The sequence below is a fragment of the Rattus norvegicus genome, chromosome 7 (assembly GCF_021556685.1).
Source record: "Rattus norvegicus strain SHRSP/BbbUtx chromosome 7, alternate assembly SHRSP_T2T, whole genome shotgun sequence".
Lineage (NCBI taxonomy): Eukaryota > Metazoa > Chordata > Mammalia > Rodentia > Muridae > Rattus > Rattus norvegicus.
Window position 1 is genome coordinate 77,095,001 of NC_141540.1, and position 24,024 is coordinate 77,119,024.

General features: G+C 45.9%; 2 protein-coding genes and 1 pseudogene across 2 annotated transcripts in view; 2 read left to right on the top strand and 1 right to left on the bottom strand.

Moving 5' to 3' along the window:
- Spag1 (sperm associated antigen 1) overlaps positions 1 to 16,675 on the top strand; it is a 59,881-nt gene extending 43,206 nt beyond the window's left edge. Inside the window, exons 13-19 of the mRNA NM_001012116.1 lie at positions 2,403 to 2,555; positions 5,706 to 5,866; positions 8,552 to 8,684; positions 10,748 to 10,874; positions 14,279 to 14,422; positions 15,423 to 15,767; positions 15,864 to 16,675. Of these exons, the coding sequence (NP_001012116.1) occupies positions 2,403 to 2,555; positions 5,706 to 5,866; positions 8,552 to 8,684; positions 10,748 to 10,874; positions 14,279 to 14,422; positions 15,423 to 15,767; positions 15,864 to 15,995 (1,195 nt within the window). The 3' untranslated portion in view covers positions 15,996 to 16,675. The remainder of the gene's footprint in view (positions 1 to 2,402; positions 2,556 to 5,705; positions 5,867 to 8,551; positions 8,685 to 10,747; positions 10,875 to 14,278; positions 14,423 to 15,422; positions 15,768 to 15,863) is intronic.
- Positions 8,424 to 8,582, top strand: LOC120094040 (U4 spliceosomal RNA; annotated as a pseudogene).
- A 4,463-nt stretch (positions 16,676 to 21,138) lies between the features above and the next one.
- Rnf19a (ring finger protein 19A, RBR E3 ubiquitin protein ligase) overlaps positions 21,139 to 24,024 on the bottom strand; it is a 39,280-nt gene continuing 36,394 nt past the window's right edge. The window contains exon 10 of the mRNA NM_001130560.1: positions 21,139 to 23,255. Within this exon, the coding sequence (NP_001124032.1) occupies positions 22,559 to 23,255 (697 nt within the window). The 3' untranslated portion in view covers positions 21,139 to 22,558. The remainder of the gene's footprint in view (positions 23,256 to 24,024) is intronic.

Below are 24,024 nucleotides of genomic sequence, written 5' to 3' on the forward strand. Positions count from 1 at the left end.
GGCTACATTAAACCCTGACTCAAAAACAAACAACAACAAAAACCCAGACATTTTAAACTAGAGAAACCTTTTAACCTGTGAAGATATTGTTTATAGGATTTAATTTTTTAAGGAACATTTTAAATTATGTGTGTGCATGTGTATGCCACATGTGTGAGTGCCTGAGGAGTTATAGGTGGTTGTGAGTTGCCTTACGTGGGTGCTGAGAATCGAACTCAGGTCCTCTGGAAAGGCAGTGCATGCTCTTAATAGCTAAGCCATAACTCCAGCCCAAGATCTAAAAGCTATGTGTGTGTGTGTGTGTGTGTGTGTGTGTGTGTGTGTTTGTATGTGGTATGGTGTCTGTGTGTGTGTGTGTGTGGTATGGTTTGGTGTGTGTATCTGTGTGTGTGTGTGTGGTGTGTGTGTGTGTGTGTGGTGTGTGGTGTGTGTGTGTGTGTGTGTGTGTGTGTGTGTGTGTGTGTGTGGTGTAGTACCCAAGGTGGCCAGAAGAAGGTATCAGATCCCCTGGAACTGGGGTAAAGGACAGTCGTGAAGCCTTCCTATGTGGGGCTAGGAACTCTGGTCCTCTACAAGAACAGCTGTTGGTTTTTACTGCTGACCAACTCTCCAACCTGAAGATAAATGTTTCTGCATCTTTGGAGAGGCATTGTTTCCCAGAGGGTTCTTTCCAGAACCATTCTTGGGAATTTTGGTGGGACACATGAGGCTCTGGGCCCCTCCCTCCTCAGTTTCTCCACGATTTAGTTTGCAGGCTGTTGCCCCTAAGCAAAAATGTGAGAAACAGTGTCCTAAAAAGGTTTTTGTTTATGCATAATTCTTTATCAGCAAAAAAACCAAACCAAAACAAAAAACCCAAACCACATCATACTTCTGTTTGTCAGAGGATTCTTGAAGTTATTGGAAACATGTGTACTCACACGAATGTGCACACACCTCTGGACAGCTTCCTTGTTCAGAATATCTAGCTAGGCTGAGGCTGACTAGTCACTCTCCGCCGCGGCTGGCTTTTGCTGCCTTCTGACAGACTCGCCCACTGACCTGAGCAGCCAGCCTCCAGGCGAGCTGTGTTTTCATATTCGCCACACCTGTCTGTGGTTGTGGTTGGAGATGGTTTTCTTCAACAGCATTTCCATTCATAACCTCACACTCATTTTCAAGATGTGGTCAAGGAAGGAAAAACCTGGTCTTCATTTCCTATGTTAGGAAGTACTAAGAGTTTTGTGTCCCAGTCTATCATTTTGAGATTCCCAGCTTGGGCCATCTTGACTGGTTCTGTGGTATCTTGAGCAATGAAAGCTGGAATGGAGGCGGCACGGGTGTGGCAGGGACACCTCCACTCTCTGCACTCACAGATGAAGTTATCTTTAGGGATACTGAAAGGGCTTTGTAGATTAGACAGTGCAAGATGAAAACTCGTGACTAGTAAACAGCTGTAGGCTTAGCCCCTGATTCTCCTCTGCTGTGTTACAGATTCCCTTTTTATAGTCAATAATGGCCCACAGAAAGGGTTAGAAAGCTGATACAGAAAACACCATGCAAGCTCTTGTGGTTTAGTAGTAAGGCACCTTGTTAAATATATGGATGTGATTAAGAAGTGTGAGTGTGTGTGCATGTGTGTGCTCTGTGTGCACATGTGTGCTGTGCGTGCATGTATATAGACCAGGGGTCAGCCTGCAGTGTCCTCCACAACAGCCACTCCCCATTTTATTGTGTAAGACAAAGTCACTCCCTGTGCTTGGAACTGCCTGCTTAAGAACTCTCTCAGACTGGCTGGTTAGAGAGCCCTAGCAAGTCCGTCTTCACCTCTTAAGCTCTGGGAGAGCAGGCAGGTGTGGTTGGTTTTACAAGGTGCGGGAATCTTGGTTAGATTTCCTTAGCTGTGAGACTTTTTTTTTTTTTTTTTTTTTTTTTTGATATGAGTACACTGTAGCTGTCTTCAGACACCAGAAGAGGGCATCAGATCCCATTACAGATGGTTGTGAGCCACCATGTAATTGCTGGGAATTGAACTCAGGACCTCTGGAAGAGAGTCAGTGCTTGTAACCACTGAGCCACCTCTCCAACCCAGCTGCAAGACTTTTATTTCTAATCTGTCCACAAGAGTCTAGATGCTTGCTCTGGGTCTTGGGCCATCTTGGCTCTGTTGGGCAGGGGAAATGGGGGGGGGGGGGAGGATGCTGATGTAGTACTGGGGAGCTCACACCTCCTTGTGGCCCGAGGACAGCAGAGTGATTTCTGGTCAGTGGGTTCAAGGACAGTGGCTGGCTGTTTAACACTAGGTTTGTTTCTGATAGAAATCGGGTGTGATGCATGGGGGTCCAACACTGCAGTCTGCATTGCTAAATATAAATTAAAGGATCCTTCTCCTGGTAAGTGACAGTGATATCTTGTCCTCTTAGGGCTCTGGAACTTCAGCCGTTCGCAGTGAAGCCTCTTTTACGGCGAGCGATGGCCTATGAGACTTTAGAGCAGTACAGGAGCGCGTATGTGGACTATATAACAGTGCTGAAGATAGACTGTAGGATCCAGCTGGCCAGCGACAGCGTTAACAGGTAAGCTAGTCCGAGGCTACCCTCTGGGGTCCACCTCTGCTGTAGAAGGATCACACTACACCCTTCCCCTTTAAGAATGCTGTCAGTGTCTGGGTTTTCACTCATTCTCTATGAATGCTCTAAAGTAAAAGGTGTTGAATCAGTGTGTTCTCTAACACAGAGAGCTTATGTACACAGAGAGCTTATGGACACAGAGAGCTTATGGACACAGAGAGCTTATGGACACAGAGAGCTTATGGACACAGAGAGCTTATGGACTCAGAGAGTTTATGGACACAGAGAGCTTATGGACACAGAGAGCTTATGGACACAGAGAGATTATGGACACAGAGAGATTATGGACACTTGTTTGGGGTTTTGCTTTTAATTTGCCTATCTTCTACCTGGCAGTGCCTCTCTCTCTCTCTCTCTCTCTCTCTCTCTCTCTCTCTCTCCCCCCCCCTATGTTTTGTTGAGACAGGGTGTCTCTGGGTGGCCCTAATCACTCTGTAGACCACGTTGCCTTCAAACTCAGAGATTCGCCTGCCTCTGCCTCCCGAAGACTGGGGTCAAAGGCATATGCTTCCATACCTGGCTCCCTCTCTTTCTGTCCTCACTTTTTCTGTCCTTTTTTGCAGCTCTGGGATTGAACCTGGGCCTCACACATGCTAGGCAGTTGTCCTAAATCTTTAGCCTTCAGTTAGTTCTCAGAAGGTATCTGAGGTGCTGACAGGGCTGAGGGCCTGATCCAAAGGTATTTAAGTCTGGAGAGGTAGCTCATTAGAGAAAGCACTTAGAGAAAGGACCAGCATACAGTTCCCTAGAACCTGTGTGAGTGCCTGGTGAGCATGCTTGGTGCCTGTCACCCCAGCACTCAGCAGAAATGGGACACCCCAAACAAACTGTTAGCCAGACTAGCTGATAGGTGAGCTCTGGGTTCAACTGAGCAACCTGCCACAATAAACAGTGATTGAAAAAGACATCTGATGTCAGCTTTGGGCCTTGCACTGGCTGGTTTTGTGTGTCAACTTGTCACAAGTTGGAGTTATCACAGAGAGAGGAGCCTCCCTTGAGGAAATGCTTCCCATGAGATCCAGCTGTAAGGCATTTTCTCAACTAGTGATCCAGGGGGGAGGACCCAGCCCATTGTGGGTGGTGCCATCCCTGGGCTGGTGGTCTTGGGTTCTATAAGAAAGCCAGCTGAACAAGCCAGGGGAAGCAAGTCAGTAACATCCCTCCATGGCCTCTGCATCAGCTTCTGCTTCCTGACCTGCTCGAGTTCCATTCCCCTTTGGTGATGAACAGCAATGTGGAAGTAAGCTGAATAAACCCTTTCCTCCCCAACTTGCTTCTTGGTCATGATGTTTGTGCAGGAATAGAAACCCTGACTAAGGCAGGCCTCTATGTGCACACGTGCACACATGCATACTCACACTTCCATGATACTTCAGGAAGCCAAATAATGGGCTGGAGGTTTGTGGCAGTTGGCTGAATGGCATGAGGAGTAGAGGGAGGCCATGTTGAGCCTAACATCTCAACTTTCTGCATTGTTCTTTTTAAAACATAAGATTTACAGAAGACCAGACACCTTCCAGGGCACAATCCATGGCATGCGATGGGCACAATCCATGGCATGCGACGAGCACAGGGTGATTGCTTCCCCTGGTCTTGTGTGCTTCCTGTCACCCTCAGGCAGCCCTGACCCCACCAGGCAGTCACTCTCTCCCTCCTTGGTCCTGGCAGCCAGCAGTCTGCTTTCTGTCTCATGGATTTACTCATTCTGAATAGTTCATAGAGGTAGAGCCGTAGACTGTGCTGTGGTGTGTGGCATGATGCTTCTGTACTCTCCATGGTGTAGAGTGAGTCAGCGCTGAGCTTCTATGGAGATGTCCTAGTTATGTATGCACAAATCATATTTTTTATTAATCTGTCAGGTAGTGGTCATTTTGATAATTTGCACCACTTTGCTATTACAAGCAGTGTGTGCATGAACACCGGGATAAGCTTCATTTGCCCTCCAGTCTCCCCTCCACTGGTGTGTATGTAGGAAGGGAATTGCTGGGCCCAACACTGACTCCGTGTTTAACTCTCTCTGGTTAGTATTGAACATTTACCTAGGAGGATAGTTTCAGAGTAGTTGACTTTAAGGCTGTCACTCTCTAATGGAATTTAAAAGCTCATTTTATTAGATGAGGAACCTGTAGGTTTTCCGTGTATTAAACTATCTCACTTCGTTTCTGCGATGCCACACGTGTGCTTCCCATTTACTAAGCCTATCATGGAAAATCAGACACCAGCAGCTTTTTTTTTAAACATCTGACTTTGTTTTTGCCTTTTGTGAACATCTGCCCCTCTCCTCTCCAGGAGTCATGGCGTGCTAGACTCCTTGCTTACCCCCGGCAGCACGGAATCTCTTTCCTGCCACCTCTTCCTTCCTCTTTTCTGGTAATAAAAATTTTGCTTTAAAATCCTTTTTTTTTAATCTTTTTCTTCTACAGTTGTGGTTGGTTATACATTAAGTTTCAAATGTATATTTTCATACCCAGCCAATAAGATGTAGTTATTATAGCTTCAGTTTATGATGGAAATTTCTGTACAAGAAACTATAGGAAAATCATGTATATTATAATCATCTATATACGTATAAAACTTTTTACATAAAGGTATGTGCAATCATAGACCTAACTAAGAAATGCAGCTCATTAGTTACCGCTCAGCCTTCCCAACTGTGGGAGGTGCAGTGAGTTCTAGATCAGCGAGGGACACACAGAGAAACCTTGTCCCAAAACACAACAAACAAAAAGAAAAGAAAAGAAAAGAGAAGAAAAGAAAGTTGTCTACTTAAATAATCAATGCCACCTTTGACAAATCCTTTGGAGATGTTTTAGTTTACCTGGCCTGCATGGTTTTCTACATCTAAGATAAGCACAAAGTTACAACTTGGTCAGTTTGACTTGTTTGTTTTTGTTTTTGAGACAGTGTTCACTATATAGCTCTGGAACTCACTCTGTAGACCATGCTGGCCTTGAGTCAGATCAGCCTGCATCTGCTTCCTGGGTGCTGGAAAGGTGTGGGCCACCACACATTAGTTAGTCTGACTCTTGCTCGAACCTTTGTTAATATAAAACATTGATTCCTTGATCAATACCAACAGTTCATTTTTCTCTTTAGAATAACAAGAATCTTAACAGAGCTAGATGGACCAAAATGGCGGGAGAGACTGCCCCCCATCCCGGCTGTGCCTGCATCTGAGCCTCTGAGAGTTTGGCACCCTGCTGCTGAGACCCCAGACCAAGATCCGTGTCCCAACAGCTGCACGCCCACCATCACAGGTAGGAGGACTACCCATGTTTCCTCCAAAGGCATCTTGAGCTCCACGAGGGAGCAGAGGCTGAGCTGCGGTGTCAGACTGGGGTCTGGCTTTCCTCCCTCCTAACGCATCCCTGTGTACAGGAAAGGGGGCAGATAGGGAGTAGCCATGCCAGTGGCGGGGTCTCATTGTGGAACTGGCATTATTGAGAGGAAGAAGAATAATTATGCTCTTCAGGAAACCATGTGGCAGCGTGAAAAGAGCAAGGGTGATGTGTTAAAAATAAACCAGAAAGCTGTTCAGGGCTGCTGAGACGGCTCAGTGTATAAAGGTGAAATCTGTACAAACCTGAAGACCTGTGTCTGTCTCCAGGACCCATGATGCAAGGAGAGAGCACAGTCTGACATGTTTGCTGTGGCACATGCCGTCCACAGTCACACACATCACATGTACAGATAATACATTCTCAAGTTCTAATATGCAGATATATTGTAGGAAAACTTGGATGCAGAATAATATCATACAGGCTTTAAGGTTCAACACTGTGCGGCATATATGTATTGAATCTTTGCGTTTTGAACATTTATTTTATGTGTATGGGTACTTTGCCTGCATGTATGTATGTGTACCACATATGTGCCTGGTATCAGAAGAGGGCATCAGATCCCATGAAACTGGAGCTACAGGTGGTTGTGAGCCACCATGTGGATGCTGGGAATTGAACCCCAGGTCCTCTATAAGAGCAGCAAGTGCTCTTAACCACTGAGTCATCGTCTCTCCAGTCCCTAGGTTTTTAAAATTGTATGTATGTGGGAGATCTGAAGTGTATGACGTGTGTGCTGCATATGAAGCTTGGGTCCTCTCCGAGAGCATAGTGCTCATAACCACCGAGCCATGCCTCCAGTGTCCAGCTTTGGGAGTTTTGAGTGAGGGTTTTCACATGGTCCAGATTGGCCTCTAACATAATGTGGAACCACAACTAACCCTGAATGCTGGTCCTCCCACCTCTCCCTCCCAGGTGCTGGGACCTCATGCATGCAGCACCATGCCCACTCTCTGATGGTAATGGTGTTTGTATCTGTTTCATAGACTTATTCTGCCGTAATTCCAGCTTCAAGAGATGTCTAAAGTACTATAGCCAAGTGCTTAAAGAGACAGTGTTCTTTTGAATTACTGGAAACTGTGGGCTTGTGGGTTCACTGAAGCAGCCATGTGTGAGAGTGTGCCTCACATTGTCTAGTTGCCTGGTAACTAGTGACTGGTAACTGAGTGACTGCCTCCATCTACACAGTTCTTGCTCCTGTTAGTGCCTCCAGATTGCCAGCAGGGAAGAGAAGACATGGCAATGTATGTAACACAGTGGCACTGCACTCTGACATGTGTAACACAGTAAGTGGCACTGCATTCTCTGACATGTGTAACACAGTGGCACTGCACTCTCTGACATGTGTAACACAGTAAGTGGCACTGCACTCTGTGACATGTGTAACACAGTAAGTGGCACTGCACTCTCTGACATGTGTAACACAGTGGCACTGCACTCTGACATGTGTAACACAGTAAGTGGCACTGCACTCTCTGACATGTGTAACACAGTAAGTGGCACTGCACTCTCTGACATGTGTAACACAGTAAGTGGCACTGCACTCTCTGACATGTGTAACACAGTAAGTGGCACTGCACTCTGACATGTGTAACACAGTAAGTGGCACTGCACTCTCTGACATGTGTAACACAGTGGCACTGCACTCTCTGACATGTGTAACACAGTAAGTGGCACTGCACTCTGTGACATGTGTAACACAGTAAGTGGCACTGAACTCTCTGACATGTGTAACACAGTAAGTGGCACTACACTCTCTGACATGTGTAACACAGTAAGTGGCACTGCACTCTCTGACATGTGTAACACAGTAAGTGGCACTGCACTGTCTGACGTGTGTAACACAGTAAGTGGCACTGCACTCTCTGACATGTGTAACACAGTAAGTGGCACTGCACTCTGACATGTGTAACACAGTAAGTGGCACTGCACTCTCTGACATGTGTAACACAGTAAGTGGCACTGCACTCTCTGACGTGTGTAACACAGTAAGTGGCACTGCACTCTCTGACATGTGTAACACAGTGGCACTGCACTCTGTGACATGTGTAACACAGTAAGTGGCACTGCACTCTCTGACATGTGTAACACAGTAAGTGGCACTGCACTCTCTGACGTGTGTAACACAGTAAGTGGCACTGCACTCTCTGACATGTGTAACACAGTAAGTGGCACTGCACTCTGTGACATGTGTAACACAGTAAGTGGCACTGCACTCTCTGACATGTGTAACACAGTGGCACTGCACTCTGACATGTGTAACACAGTAAGTGGCACTGCACTCTCTGACATGTGTAACACAGTGACACTGCACTCTATTCTTGTAATTTGAAAGTAGCAGCATCATAACTATTCATACATTGGGCAGACTCTCTTTACCTTTATGTTGTGTTCCGTTTAGTCTATAGCCTCATGTGCGAGGGCGTGACTGTAATGGAGAGTTTACTGATGATTGTTCTTAAGAATTTATACATGTAGCTTTGCGCAGTGGCAGTATCGTAGCCAATGAGGCTCATCTGAGGTGCGATTATTGCTAATTGAAAGATTGTATAGATGTATTTACAGGAATGTTTTCTCTATATGTTTATTTTATTGATCCCATAGATGAAAAAATGTTTCAAGCCCTTAAGGAAGAAGGAAATCAACTTGTAAAGGACAAAAATTATAAAGACGCCATTAGTAAATACAACGAATGCTTAAAGATTAACAGCAAGGCATGTGCCATCTATACAAACAGGCAAGTTCTTTCTGATATGTAGGTCTTGATTATCTTGATAATTTTGTTTGTTTATTTTGTGTGTTTTGGTGTGAGGGTGTCAGATCCCCTGGAACTAGAGTTATAGACAGGTAGGAACTGCCATGTGGTGGCTGGGAATAGAACCCACATCCTCTGGAAAAGCATCCAGTGCTCTTAACCATTGTGCCATCTCTCCAGCCCAGTTTTGATTATTTTAAAATAACTTTTGAGAAATTAACTCAGCTCATTAATCCCATGTAGTGCTTCTAGGAATCAGTATGCAAGCTGTTTTGGGTGTCTCTGAAAGAGCTGGACTACAGAGGTCAGAGAGATTGGGAGGATGAGGTCTGATGACATTGTCCATGGTCTTCTTTAGTTACTGAGCTTGTCCTACTCTGGCCCTGTGCTGTCTGCTTGGTCAGGCTACAGTGAACTGGATCTAAGCCCTGCTCAGTGTAGAAACTGGTGTGGAATTGAGGTGGGGGTGACCAGTGTCATTCAAAATACCGTCTTATGGGGCCATGTCCTTTTGCTTTGCAAGTACTAAAGGCCAGTCTTTTTTTTTTTTCTTTCTAACAGTGAGGACTGGTATGCTGCTCCAGAATGCAGCCTATACTATCTTTACCACTTTTGATTCTTTGGGGTTTGGCGGAAGTAGGTAGGGTATGTGATAACAGAAAGAATGAAGGATCAGTGTCGGACATTCTTCTAGCTACCTTTAAAGCTCTATCCTTCAGCCTTTCATCAGTGGCTGGGAATGGCTCTGGTTTCAGTGAAGACCTCGCTGCCCCTGGCTGTAGTGACATGGAGCTCAATGCCTGGGTCTCTTCTCTGCAGGCTTCCCGTTGTCTGGTATCTTGCCTTGTGGGGTCTCAATCCCTTATTGTCTACTTGAGTTCTAGACCAGCTCCTCCTGCCTCACATTTGGCCCCACTCAACTCCTATCCTTGTTTCTCCTTCCTCATTGGAGAAGCCGAGTACCCTGGGCCTTCCTTTCCTAAGCAGGCAGCAACCTAGAGTGGGCTCACCTCTAAGTACTCTTCAGAGTGGCTAGCTGTCCCCTTACCACCCTCAGCTCCTCCCCCTCCCCACCCCTGCCTTAGGCCACTGTTTTCTTCTGCCATCTCTCCTCTTGTCCCACTCTCCCAGTTGTAGCTAGAGTGAGCTTTGTGACACATGCCAAGCATGTCACCCCGTTATACGCTTGCCCAAGTGAGCAAGGCCTTTGTGATCTGGCCTGGCCCCACCCCTCCATTCCAGCCAGGCACTGCTTTGCCAGGATCATCAAGAACACCATGCTCTGCTCTGGGAAGGCTGTGCCCTGACTGTGTCCTTGGGCTCCCTACCCCTCTGTTCCTCTCCTCTCTTCCCTAACTCTTAGTCCAGTGCCTTGGCAAGATCATTCTCCTTCACACACCCAGATAGATGAACTGATCTTCAGTTATGCCTCCTGGTTGCTGTGCCGCTGGCTCTGCCCTACAAGTTCTTGGGCCTCAGCTGGGAGCTCCCAGACCCATTTTACAGATACCATTAGAGAGGCTCATTCGCTTCCCTGTTTCCACCCAGCTGCATCCTCGATTTGGATCGGGCTGTATTTTGTTTGCAGTGGCCTCCCCAGTGATGTGATTTCATCCCCTGTGAGAACAGCAGAGCTGGCTTCAGGTGCTAGTTGGAGCAACCAGAGCTTAAAACAGCCTTAACCCTTACTAGCGACTTCTTCCTTTTAAAAAATGCTGTAGAAATTATTTTAGTTTTTTTAAGATGTTTTTATTGTGTGCATGTGTGTGTGGTTGTGTGGGCATGTGCACATGGTTATGTAGGTGTGTGCACATAGGTGTGTGGGCATGTGCACATGGGTACAGAGGTCAGAAGCAGGTGTCAAATACCCTATAGCAGCAGGAGTAGCTATCGGGCAGTTATAAGCTACCCTGTGTGGGTGCTGGGAGAAGAACTCAGGTTCTTGGGAGAGCAGCACGTGCTCTTAAGTACAGCTAACCTTCCCAGCCCCATTGGCTGTCTAAATACACTGATGTGCTTCCTTCCCTCTCCTTGCATTGTGCCAGGGCTCTCTGTTACTTGAAGCTGGGACAGTTTGAAGAGGCAAAGCTGGACTGTGACAAGGCACTTCAGATAGACAGCAAGAATGTGAAAGCCTCTTACAGACTCGAGCTCGCCCAGAAAGGACTCGAGGTGAGGGCATGTCTGTCTTGGTGTGTAAATTTCATCTCTGAATAGATCAAGTGGTTTCATGAAGGTCAGGGTCATGACCTGAGAACAGGATTGACTCCTGGTGTACACTGACCTGCTCAGCAGCCTCGGCACAGACTTCTAGTTGTCACCCTCGTCTCTGGTGTGGGTCAGGTAGTTTCTAAGCTCCTGTCCAGCTCCATTTCAGGCTGTAGTGAGCATTTTGGCTACAGGTTTCCAGCCCTACTTTCCTAGGGTGTCAGGGAATGTTCACTTAGGAGAGATGGCTTGTTGCTGTTGTGTTACTGTGTAAATACGGGGGACTTCCAACGAAAAATAGGATTAAAACAACAAAAACTAGCAAGGCCCTCGGGTTCCAGCAGAGCCGGAGGTTGGAGGTGGAACACCTGCTGGAGTGTGAGCCACCCAGTGGAAGCTTGGAGAACTGCAGCTGAGATTTAGATGCCTACAGGGGCCTGGGCCCTGAGCTAGCTTAGCTGATGGCCTCTGTAGGACTAGAGTGGCATTCTTCTCGTACCATATTGTGAAGAAAGAAGGCTCTGTATAGATGTGCTTTCCTTATGCTAGCTCTCCTGAATGGGAATCGTTTTTTCCCTTCTGTTTTACAAATATAGGGTGTTATGTAGCCCAGGCTGAGCTCTCACTCTAGATGGTGGAGCCTGGCACTGAACTTGGTTCTCCTGTCACCATCTCCTAGGTGCTGTTCCACATAGAAATAAGGGTCACTGAATGTTCAAGTGTGGGGAAAAACGTTACTGGATGTGGCGGCTTGAAAGAAAACGGCCTCTACAGGTCCATGGGGAGGTGTGGCCTTTGTTGGAGGAAATGTGTCACTAGCAGGTGGACTTTGAGTTTCAAACACTCAAACCAGGTCTAGAGTGACATTCACTTCTTGCCTGTTAAACTCTCAGCTCCTTCTCTAACACCGAGGCTGCCTGCATGCTACCACATTTCCTGCCATGACTAAATTTCTGACCTGAAAGCCAGCCACAATTCAGTGCTTTCTTTAACAAGAGCTGCCCGCCGTGGTCGTGGTGTCTGTTCACAGTATTCACTGTTCACAGCTCACAGGTCATGGTGTCCTGTCAGCACAGGACGAACTCCTGAGATGTTTGTGGGGAGGGACGTTACAGCCCGTCAGTACAGGACAAACTTCCTGCGATGTGGTGTGGGGCAGAAGGCCCGATTCACACAGGGTTCACTCTAGCTCAAGGTGGTCTGGAACTCAGTATGTAACTCATGCTGGCCTCAAACTGGTGCTCTCCTGCCTCAGCTTCCCAAGTACGAGGAGGGCAGTTGGTACATGCCCCTGGCCTCTTTCTCCTCTTTATCTCCCCTGTGAGTGTTCAGATGTCTACTTCATGGGCAGCCATCAATCCCACAGGGATAGAAAGCACCTCACACACCTCATTTAGAACTCTCTCCAAATATGGATGCATCCTAAGGGATTATTGGCTAGAACTTCAGCTATGAGTTGGGAGAGGAAGGACACAAACCGAAGCTGCAGGTGAGGTGTTACCTCAGGGTTATTTGAAGGTGACATTGGGAGGACAATAAGTATAAAGTTTGTGTGTATGGGGGTGCCTCCTAGGCCTCGGAGGTGAAGAATAGCCAGATTGGGTGGAAGGTAGTTTTGATCTGTTTAATGTGGGAGTCCACTTAACTCCCTTCTTGTCACTGAATGGGAAATGTGGAGGGTTTGTGCACCAAAGCAACAGTTCTCTGCTAGTCCTGGCCTATCAGGCAGCTCTGGATCCCACATCCTCTCAGGCTGCCTAGAGCCAGACCTGTGCCTCCAGCAGCCAGGACAGATGCAGCCATGTGAGGTGGTGGCTGTGGCACACACTGATTCTGTTCCTCAGCCCTCCCCTCCCCTCCTTACTGGGAACATACTAATCTATAAGCCTCACATAAAGACCCTTTAGTTCAAGAGACTTCTTCACTACTGACTTACTCTATGGCTTTGGGCCAGTGTGGTGCACATACACTGGAGTGGGGAAGGAAGGGAGAGAGGCAGGGACGAGGGAAGTTTCCCTCCCTCCCTTCCCTGTTCCTGCTTCTCCCTCTTACTTGCCCACTCCTGTGTATGCACGCCTGTGCATGCTCACACGAGTGTGCAAGCACACGTGGAGGTTGGAGGGTAGCCTCGGCAGCCAGTCTTCAGCTTTTATGGTGTTTGAAACAGGGTTTCTCATTCACCGGTGTGTGTGGCACAGTGGACTGGAAGGCTTACAGGCATCCTCTGGACGCTGCCTCCCGTCTCCCTGTAGGAATGTCAGGGATGTGTGCATGGTATTCACTACTATACATTACTGCCCGTGTTCTAGGAAATCTGGTCTTAGCTCCATGCTTTCTTTCACGCAAGCATTCTTGCCAAGTAGCCGTCTCCCAACCTAGTTGTGTGCAATTTCATTTTTGCCAGAGCCACTCTGGTTGAAGCTCTGCTCTTTTGCCGGCCCCTCCCCTCTAGCTGGTCCCGCTATTCTGACAACCAGAGAAGGGAAGCCCCTCCGTTCTATGCCCATCTCAGTCTTGCCTCACTTTATTGCATCAAGACAACTCAGATATACTTGCAAGTTGTTGCTTTTTATTGTTCCCTCTGATGAATCGGAGGAACCTCAGAGGACAAGGACAAGGTTGCCCTTCCCATCTCCTCATTCCCATCTCCAAACAAAGGGACTGCTCTGTGACTACTGTGGACTGGCAGCCCTGTGCCCCACCCCCTCTGCTGCCCCGCCTCCTCTGCTGCCCCGCCTCCTCTGCTGCCCCGCCCTGTGCCCCACCCCCTCTGCTGCCCTGCTCAGTAGGGTCTGTGGTGGTTAATATTTATCATCAGTCTGATTAGATTCAGCATCACCATGGAAATACACCTTTGGGCGTGTTTCGGGGGATTATCTAGATTATGGTGAAGTGGGAAGACCCACCCTGAGTGTGGGTAATGACAGCTCGTGGAGAAAGGGAGCTGAGCACAAACAACCCTCACTGCTTCCTGAGAGAGTATGGTGGGCTACAGCCCGCCCCAAACTCACACCTTCCCTGCCATGATGACTGAATCCTGAAAATCGGAGCCAATTTTAGGAAAAGTAACCCGGGCTAGTTAGCTCACACCTGTCTTTCTCTCATTCAGTGGTCAGTGGATGGATGAGAGTGGACGACACAAAAAGTTGCAGTGATGGAATGGAGCCTGCCTGGCTGCTGCCTCTGGGCCGTCTTCACTGCAATGGAGGCTTGCGGTCATGTGTCTCACGGCATACTCACCCACTTCCCACTGTGAATGGCACTGACAGAAGTCATGTACACGCCCTGCACTGTCAACTGTAGCCTAGGCTAACCCAGGAGCCTCAGCCTTGTACCCATGCAAACTGTCCTATGAACTTATTTTTTAGAATTGCCGGGAAAGAGTGGCGGATCCCAGTCAGGTTGTCCTCCTAAGCCCAGATTCCAGTGAAGCAGCCAGGCACCTGGACACTAAGAATGACACAGCACCTCCCAGCAGAGAGAGGGAGAGGAGGAGAATTGAAATCCAAGAGGTATTTGTATTTCATACTCTTGAAGGCACCCTGCTGAGACTATACACAGAATCTAAGGTTATCTCCTGTGAATTCAGGACCTCTTTTTTTTTTTTTTAATCCTGATTGCCAATGAAAACAATTGTGAAGTGACCCAGTTGTGAAGACAGAATTTGCCCTTTGATGCATCATTGGCCACCATGTTTCTCAGCAGGGGCCATGGATAGGGGTGTCCCAGGGTGGGGGATGTTGTTCTCACTGCCCTGGAGCCATAGGCCATTGGCGTCCCTCGAAGTAGACATGCAGAGATGAACAGGACTTATCTTCAGCCCTGCCAACCCTGGCGGAAGCTCTGCTCTTCCGCTGCTGACTTTCCTTTTTTATTGTTGTTGTTTTGGTCACTCAAAGAGATCTGCCTGTCTCTGCCTCCCAAGTGCTGGGATTGAAGGCACACACCATCCCTCCGGGGGTCCTCATCTCTCTCTCTTTTTTTTTTTTTTTTAACTCTTCAATAATCTGGGCTTCTCCAAGACAGCCTGGCCATCACATTTACCTCTGTGATTCCTAGAAAGCCACATGGTTTAATGTCAAGACATAAATTCCTATACACCCGTGAATGCTAACTTTCTATTTACAGTCTGACATTTTGACTAAGAGGCAACAGGTCGGAAGCCATGATTTTTTTTCCCCTTTAAGTAAGAAAAGAGTGTTTTAAGAGACACAAAAAATACAGGATCATTTGTTAAATATAAGGAAATGGAAATTAATGTAAAATTAATCCTGAAAACAAAAACTAATATAGGCCTTCAGATTTTTTTAATGTAGAATATCTTCTAAAAGTGTCTTATGTTCTAACTTCTCTTTCTTAAAGAAATAATGTATTTTAAAATGTATTAAAACTTGTATTTTCACTTAGAACTTTCCTGAAATACGGTGCCTATCTGTCAGTTCACAGTGCTAAGTGAACTTGGGCATGTGCCTGTAGTCAGTGTCCTGACATGCTGTAATTTCTGTTGGGAAGGTGGATGACAGCAGTGATGAGGAGCCTGAGCGGCCCGCAGAGGCCTCTGCCGTGGAAGAGGGGTGGTCTGCAGAACGAGCCGGGAAGATCGAGGTGTGCAAGCCTAGGAACGCCTATGAGTTCGGGCAGGTCCTGAGCACTATCAGCGCCAGGAAAGACGAAGAGGCCTGTGCACAGCTTTTAGTCTTCACTGCTCCCCAAGACCTGCCTGTGTTGCTAAGTAACAAACTGGAAGGGGACATGCTCCTCCTCATCATGCAGTCACTGAAAAGTCACCTTGTGGCCAAGGACCCCTCACTGGTGTGCAAGCATCTCCTGTATCTGAGCAAAGCAGAGAGGTTTGAGGTAAGCGGCAGTGTGCCTGGGAGGGAGCCTGCGGTTTCTGGGTTCTCTAACTTTGAAAGTGTTGCCTATGCTCACAGGACCCTTCCCCTCTTCCAGATGATGCTGGCACTGACTAGCAAAGACCAAAAGGAGCAGATGGCGCAGCTGTTTGATGACCTGTCAGACGCACAGGCTGACTGTCTCACGGCAGAGGATATACAGGCCCTAAGAAGGCAGTATGTGCTTTAACTCGGGTGCTGAGTTCAAAGCAGTCTCTGATGGAGTTGCATGGGTAAAGCCACACCCAGAAGGAGCCACACCCAGAAGGACCCATTTGGACATCAGACGTTATACTTATTTTTGTATCCAGAACATGTATATTCTATAATCTGATTCTTATTTATTGTAAATATTCTCTTCTGTACTAGAGCCAATACCTTTATATTTAATAACTATATTTGGAACTTGGCAAACACTAATTTATAAAACATTTTCTTTTAATGACCTACCCATAAAAATTTAAACACATTCTTCATTGTGGCAATTCTTTCAGGTTTGACAGAACCCAGGTCTTCCGTTCTTTAAAAGCAAATGTTAGCACTGATAACTCCATCAGATGCACAAAATCTACTTTAGAGATTGAAACAACACTTGCATCTTTGAGGTCATTATTAGCTTATTAACTTAGAGCCCTAAGGGAGTTATTTTTCTCTAATATTTTTACTGTGACTTTCTTCTTGTTTGTAAACCTTTCACCCTACCTTTGTATTTGAATTGCCACCCTAGCCAATAGTTGCTATTCACACGCCCTTCCCAATCTGTTTTCTGCTTGGTTTCTTTACTGTAACAAGTGAGAAGTCACTGGATGTTCCCTTTTCTGGGTTAAAGGTATTCCCTATGCAATAAACAAACATCCAAGCCTTAATTTATTTAATGTGTGTAAGCCTGTGTGTCTGTATGTGTACCTTGTGCATGCAGGCTACGAAGGCCAGAAGAGAACACTGGATTCTCTAGAACTGAAGTTAGAGATGGCGATGTGCCTCCTGGTACTCAGTTTTCCCTCAAACCCAGCCATCTCTGCAGCCTCAGTGCAGCTCTTATCCGGTGTCATCATAGCCTTCTGTAACCCATGAACAGGAACTTTTTTCCAGGTGCATTCTGTTGTTCATGTTAAAGTTAAGGTGAAAGGTGAACATTATTTTCATATCTCACCTTTTACAATTAGAATATTTAAGACCTGTCGTGGTACCTTTCAAACTTTGTCATTTCCTACCATCTCAAGCAGGTCTCTCTCCTTTGTTCTTAGGTGGAAACCTACTGTAGTTGATTCTCTAATCTGTAAACAGTTTGTAGCCAGTCTTTGCTACCTTGCAGGGAAAGGGGGGCAGATCCCTGAATCTAATTTCTTCCCTTTTGTTTCTTTGAGTATGACTACTAACTGCCTCCAAGGCCCTGAAGGACCACCATGCCTACTGGGGCTCTAGCATTTATACAGCCTCTGAAAAATTCCCAGAACCTCAAATGACACACCAACGGACGTTATCTCAGCGGCAAAACCATGCCTCTGCTAGAGCATGAGGCAAATCATAGCCAGCTGCGGCTGACAGTCCAAAGTAGCCCATATCCCCGTATACAGGATTTGAATGAAAACATTCTTATAATATTCCTATATATTTTTTAAGAAACCAAAATTCCAGAATTATCACCACATATTTTCTCCTCCTTAATGTTGTTTTTTGTAAATAGCAGATGATGAATTGTTGCATGTACATTCATGATGGCAGTCTCTTAAGAAGATATCATCTACGATATCATAGATAGCGTGTTCAAGTATACTCGGCTGGTCACATCACACAGCAAGCATGACATTTCTCTGAATAGGGATGGATGACAAATTGCATTCCTCCATGTTATTGACAGAGGATAAGACAGGCTATGCTATTACACAGGAGTACCTCTCCAGGAGAGGCAGAGGCAGACAAGTGACTGGTGCTGGAGCTCTGGCGCCCCCTCCTGGGTCCTGTCCTGTGACAGCTCTCAGGTGTAGCTGGCCACAGGGATCAGGTCAAATCAGAAAGTTCCAGTTATTGAGAAGACTGAAGAAAAGAGACCACTCTTGGAGTGTCTGCGTAGTCAGTCAGCTCTTGAAAGCCCTCAGACAGCTGGAACGCATGGCCAGTCCACTGGCTGAGAAGCTACATGTGCAGAAACTCATTAATACTGAAGGGGACTAAACTATTTATGACCCTCAGAAAAAAGCACTGGTGGTGTAAACCCTTGGTTTGTTCTTAGTTTGGAGGGGAAAGCCAATGATATCAAATATAAGGCTCTCTAGCAGAAAGTCATTGGAGTTTTCAAGGGCCCTGGGGACCACAGGGACAATGGCATGGAATCTAAGCCAGATTGTGAAACAGACTCCACTCCATGAGAAAGAGCTAAGAAGGATTAAATTGCTTTGCTGCAGAACCTTCAGTGTCACACACAAGGGAGGCTGTCCAGCACCCGGGCCACATGTGACAGGACAATGGAAAAGCAGCTGGATTATCTGTCTTCCCTTGGAGTTTCAACAGTGCCCGAGGGAGGTCACTGCTTTATGCTTCTCTCTGTCTCTCTCTGTCTCTGTCTCTCTCTCTGTCTCTCTGTCTCATGAAATAAGTAATAAGATGTACTTATTTCATGTATGTGAGTACACTGTAGCTGTCTGCAGTCACACCAGAAGGCGGCATCAGATCCCATTACAGATGGTTGTGAACCACCATGTGGTTGCCGGGAATTGAACTCAGGACCTCGGGAAGAGCAGTCAGTGCTCTGAACAGCTGAGCCACCTCTCCAGGCCGCTCTTGTCTCTTTTACGTCAGTATTTTCATGTGTGCAGCAGGAAGAATGACTGTTCTTTACAATGGAGTATGTCGGGAACTCCTTCGGTCAGTGAAGTTTCACCCCGTGCTACACAGGGGTTTACTAAGATGCCACAGCAGAAGAGAAACGGTCCTGGCAAGCGTGGAGGAGCTGCAGCCACAGCACTGCTGAGGAGACGGTGCACTGTTCAGTTTCTCAGAAACTAACGTAACTGCTGTTGGCCCAGTAATTCCCCAAGAAGATAAGATATATAGGAACATTATCATAAAAATAACAAAGCAGAGATCACTGAAATGTCCCAGCCACACCAGCGCATGCTATCCAACCAAAAGAGGAGTGGTGTGGGACTCGGACTCACGGCTGGATGAGGTGCACTCCATGCATCTGAAATTCAACGTCCACATGGCCAAACCTAGAACTTGTGCAAGTCTGTGCTTGGGGGAAACCACAAAACACGGGGATGGTGGCCAGGAAAATGCCCTGCAGTCAGAGAGGATGGCCACGCAAACCTCTAAACAGAGTACAAACTACTGAAGGTCACACTTTAAAAAGGTGGCTTTCATGGTATGTGAACTGCATCTCAATTTAAAAAAAAAATGGGAGAAACACAAAAAACCCAGGCAAACCTGGGGGTAGGGTTGGGGGTGGGGGTGGAATCTGCCTAGGTGGTGGGGATTGAGGTAAATCCCGAAGGCCTGACCAGTCCTGAAAGGCAACAGTTTGTGCGTTGGGGGAACTTACTGAGAGGAGTAGAAAGCTAACTAATAATGACGTAAAACAGGCTACGATGGCCACTCACGTTCCTGCCTCACACTGTACTGGAGGGTGGAGTCGGTACAACAAGACCAACATTTACAAAAGGCTTCAGACTAGAAATGAAGAAGTAAAGCTTCCCTTCTGGTATTTCTGGACGTAATTTCAAACATAATTCTCAACATATAAAATCCTAAAGACTCTATAAGGTTATAGATATGACTGTTAGAAGAGTGAAAATCAATGTATAAAAATCTACAGTATGTTTGGAGCAATAAAAACTGAGGCTATGGGAACGGTGTCGTGGTACATGCCTTCAGTTCCAGAGAAGGAGGCAAAGGTAGGCTGGAGGCCAGCCTGGTCTACAGAGAAAATCCCAGGTCAACCAAAGCTACACAGTGAGATTCTATCTCAAACACCAAGACATAGAAATAAAAATAAGCAAAGACTGTAAGTACAATTCAAGGCTAGGGAAGACTTTGATCAAGATCAGGTCTGAATGATACAATCAGACAAACTACCAAGACATCTAATACATGCAACACACACATATAAACACCTATAAAAATCAATCAATAACAAGGCGTGGTCTCCTGTGAATGTAATTATAATACTTGGGAGGCTGAGGCAGGAGAGTCAATACTCGCCTCAACCAACCAACCAACCAACCAACCAACCAACCAACCAACCAACCAAAGGACAACCCCCTCCCAACAAAACTAAACAAACAAAAAACCAGAGCTAAAGCCCTGTAAGTAAAACAGAGAGGCTGGTGGGATGGCTCAGTGGTAAGGGTGCTTTGTGGCACAAGCCTGGTAACCTGAGTTTGTCTTCAGGACTCAAATAAAGGTAGAAAACAGAACTGACTTTAAAGAGGTCTTCTGATCTATATTTGAACGTTATGTGTTCCCCATCAAATATTAATTTTTAAAAGCTAAAAAATTTGTTAGTGTGTCAAATGTATCAAGAATGCAAGTAGCTTTTCTCTAAATTCAAAGAATTCCAAAACACAATGTTCATGTAAGCATAAAATACAAGTTGGGAATGGTGGTGCATGCCTGCAATTCCACTCAAGAAGCAGAGACTAGAGGACTCTGTGAGTTCAAGTCCAACCTGGTTTAACATAGTAAGTCCCAGGACAGCTAGAACTAAAAAGAAAAAAGATAAAATAGAATCCACAGGGAGGAGGGGAATAAAGGTGAAGATCTGACGTGGAGAAAAGGTTAGTTCTAATATTGCTGGTTGAGAAATTCAGCAAACATATTTTCTTTGGGCTAGATTAGAATCATCTCATTGGCTGGATATTGATGAGTTTTTCTACACAGCAATGTGATGGCCTTTTATAGTAAAAATTACATCTGGAATCAAAGTCCAATCAGGTGGATTCACTTGTGAGGGATTATTGGAATTAAATCCTCTGAAATGTGAAGACCCATCTTTAACCTGGATCTTGATGTAGGAAGATCTGCCCACCTTTACTGCAGGCTGTGCCTTTTTGGGGGTGGCCTGCATAGAGAACACTTCAGCAGTTGACAGAAGTCAGGCCTATTCACTGGCTTCTCAGGATTCTCCTATACAGAGGAGCGGCTGAGACAGCTAGCCTTGTGGACTGAACAGCATGGGATTCTTGGAGTTTCACTGGTAGACAGCCATTGCTGGGCCACAGCCCGGTCTCCTTTTCTATTCATATAGACCCATTCTGTCAATTCGGTCCCTCTAAAGAACCCAACTAACATAGCAAATGAGTAACCCACTGTTGTAAAAATTCCTGTGCACACACCAAATCCATTAGTATTTACATTTATTTCATGTCTGCTGTTTACACACTCATTACTGAACAAAACTGGAATGCAAACAAATGTACACACAATAATGAGCAGTATCAGCTAACAGAACTGGCACTAGTGTTATCTAAGCAGACTAATGGACGCAGCGAGAACGGCGGTACAAGACTGCAGCCCGGACATTTTCCTTGTTTTCCAAAAGAAAATGCTCAGTAGCACCATAATGGTAATACTTAAAAGAAACACCAAAGGTGGAGTACTTGACTGCTGTAAGGTTAGCCTGCCGGGGAGCTGTGGGGAAGTCAATAGTGTAGCCAGCATTTTGGCCAACTTCTGCTGTGTCAGCTGATCATCCTCCGTAAACAAAAGCAAAAGGAAACAAAGCCACACGTAGACCTTTTGAATAAGCTTGGTACAAGCTCTGCATTGTTTTGATTTCATGGTTCAAAAAGATATACATGTTAAAAATTGAGGTTATGTAAAGTTAAATTTACTAACGCCTGAGTGTGTCTTTGGTAGGTGAATACTTTTCAGTGTAGTTAATAATCACATTCATGTTTACCTATTTCCTGTACTTTTCTATATAATCCAAGGTGACTAGAGAAGACATTATGGGAAATGATAGAGCAAATCCTCAAATGATGAGGCTCATAAACCCAGTCTCCCCTAGAGGCACCAAGGATCAAGGGCACTAACTTTCCTTAGCGACAGGTGACTGTAATACTTATGTCCTAATGGGATTTTATTCTGCCACTGTCAGTTACTTACTTTTACCTTCTTCTTCTAAAATGGCATCAACAATACACGAAATATGTAACAGTACCAAGTATTTATTTCTACTTCAGAGTTGTGCAAACACAGCCACACTCTTCTCAAGTGTCTAAGTATCCATGGTTACCAATGGGCTGCATCAAGCTTTGTATCCACACTGCATATGAAGAAATGAAGTGTAAGCTCAGTTATGAAGAGAAATGTTACAAAGAGATCATACACTGAGTAATCTGCCACGTTCCATCCCTTAGTGGTTTCAATAAAATGTCACTAACCACTTATCCCTAAGCCTCAATCTTCCTTAAGAATGCCATAGAACAGTGTTAGTATCATAAGATTATAAATTAAGCCAAATTTCTATCTAAATACACAGGTATGTGTGTCCAGCAGTGTTTTGTGACAAGAGCACAAAACATGCCTTTTTTATGTTGTTATTCGCGCACTAATGCACTTTAAAGCCTTCATTTCCTCATTTGGTAATTAATATCCACATGAAGCACAATGCTTTGCTAGACATACAAAATGTATTTGCATTATGATTATGAAACCTGGCTTCTGCTGGTAACTTAAGCTTAACAGTCGCACATGGTTCAACCAGCTCCCACAAGGTTGTTCAGTGGTTATTCCTCTGCGGCATTCGTGGGCCTAAATTTCAGTCTGAACAGCAACTTTCAAGTCTGCTGCCTGGTGCGAGTGGTTGTTATTTGTCTCTCTCAGGGCATCGCCAAAGCACACATCCACAGCTGCCTTCCCCCCACCACTGCTGGTGGCTCGCTCATCTGCAGCATGGCTCGGCTGGGGCACTTCTGAACAGGAAGCAGTTTTGGAAAGCAGAGAACCGCTACACTGGTGTGGTGAATTCTCCAGACGGTCATTTTCTACCTCAGGAAGGGTGTTCACAGCTGTGAAGCGGGCGTGGCAATCGCTGGAACCGTGACTACAGGACGTTCTCATGCTCTCTAAGTCTGAGCAGCTAAATTCAGAAAAATGACTCGAGTGGGAGTCTGCTACAGACGGCATACTGTCACTGAGGGACGGCGCCTCAAACTCACTTGAGTTAGTGCTCTGTTGCTCTAACAACTGTGCATCCATGTCCTCTCTGGTCTCATTTATCTTCGTGTTACCCTTTTTCCTCAGTTTACCACTTTTTGACTTTTTTCCTCCTGTTGCTTCTTTGGACCACTTGGTAGCACTGGATTTACCTTCAGGCAAGCCACTGGATGACCCGCTTGCGTGGCCTCGGGCAGCGCCGCCATCATCCACACTACTGCTTCCACTGTGGTGTCGGAACTTGAATGGCTTTGACTCAATATCCACTTGCACTTCCATACTGTTCCCTTCTCTGAAATGAAAGTAACAGAAATAAAACTGCTTCTGGCTTCACTTTTATTTCTGTTCGGATGAGAACAGAGGGAGAGAGGCTTTTCTATGAACAATCTGAAGCCTACATACAGAAGTTGTTTCTATGAACGACCTGAGGCCTATATACAGAAGTTGTTGGGACATTTTAATGCAGGTTACAGTCTACTGACATAAAAGTACATAGAAGAGGACTGTCCTTACTGTGTTTGACAGGGTGTAACTGACTATGCAACCCTGGCTGAGCTAGAACTTAGAGACCTGTCTGCCTCTGCTTCCTGAGTGTTGGGACCACCATTCATTAGAAAGAATGATTATATGTATGGGTTTGCACATGAACGCACACACACACACACACACACACACACACACACACACACACACACACAGAGCAGAGGCCAGAAGAGGGCATCAGATCCCCAGAAACTAGAGTTACAGGTAGATATGAATTATCTAATGGGGATTCAGCGTAGAACTGAACCCAGGTCTTCTAGAAAAGGAGTTAGTACTACTGTGCCTTCTCTCCTGTCCCTTAACCCAACCAGGCCAAGTTCCCACTACAGTGGGAATAACATAAATAGCTATAAACCAACTACCAGGAATAGCAGATGCCTCATTACCAAGAGCTAAAAATAACCTCCAACAGCACCAAGTCTTGTGCTAGCATGGTGCCAGCTGATTGTAAATGTTTGACTGGGTTGTATTTTGAAGTGATTTGGGGGAAAATTGACCATGAAGCAAGCAAGTAATAA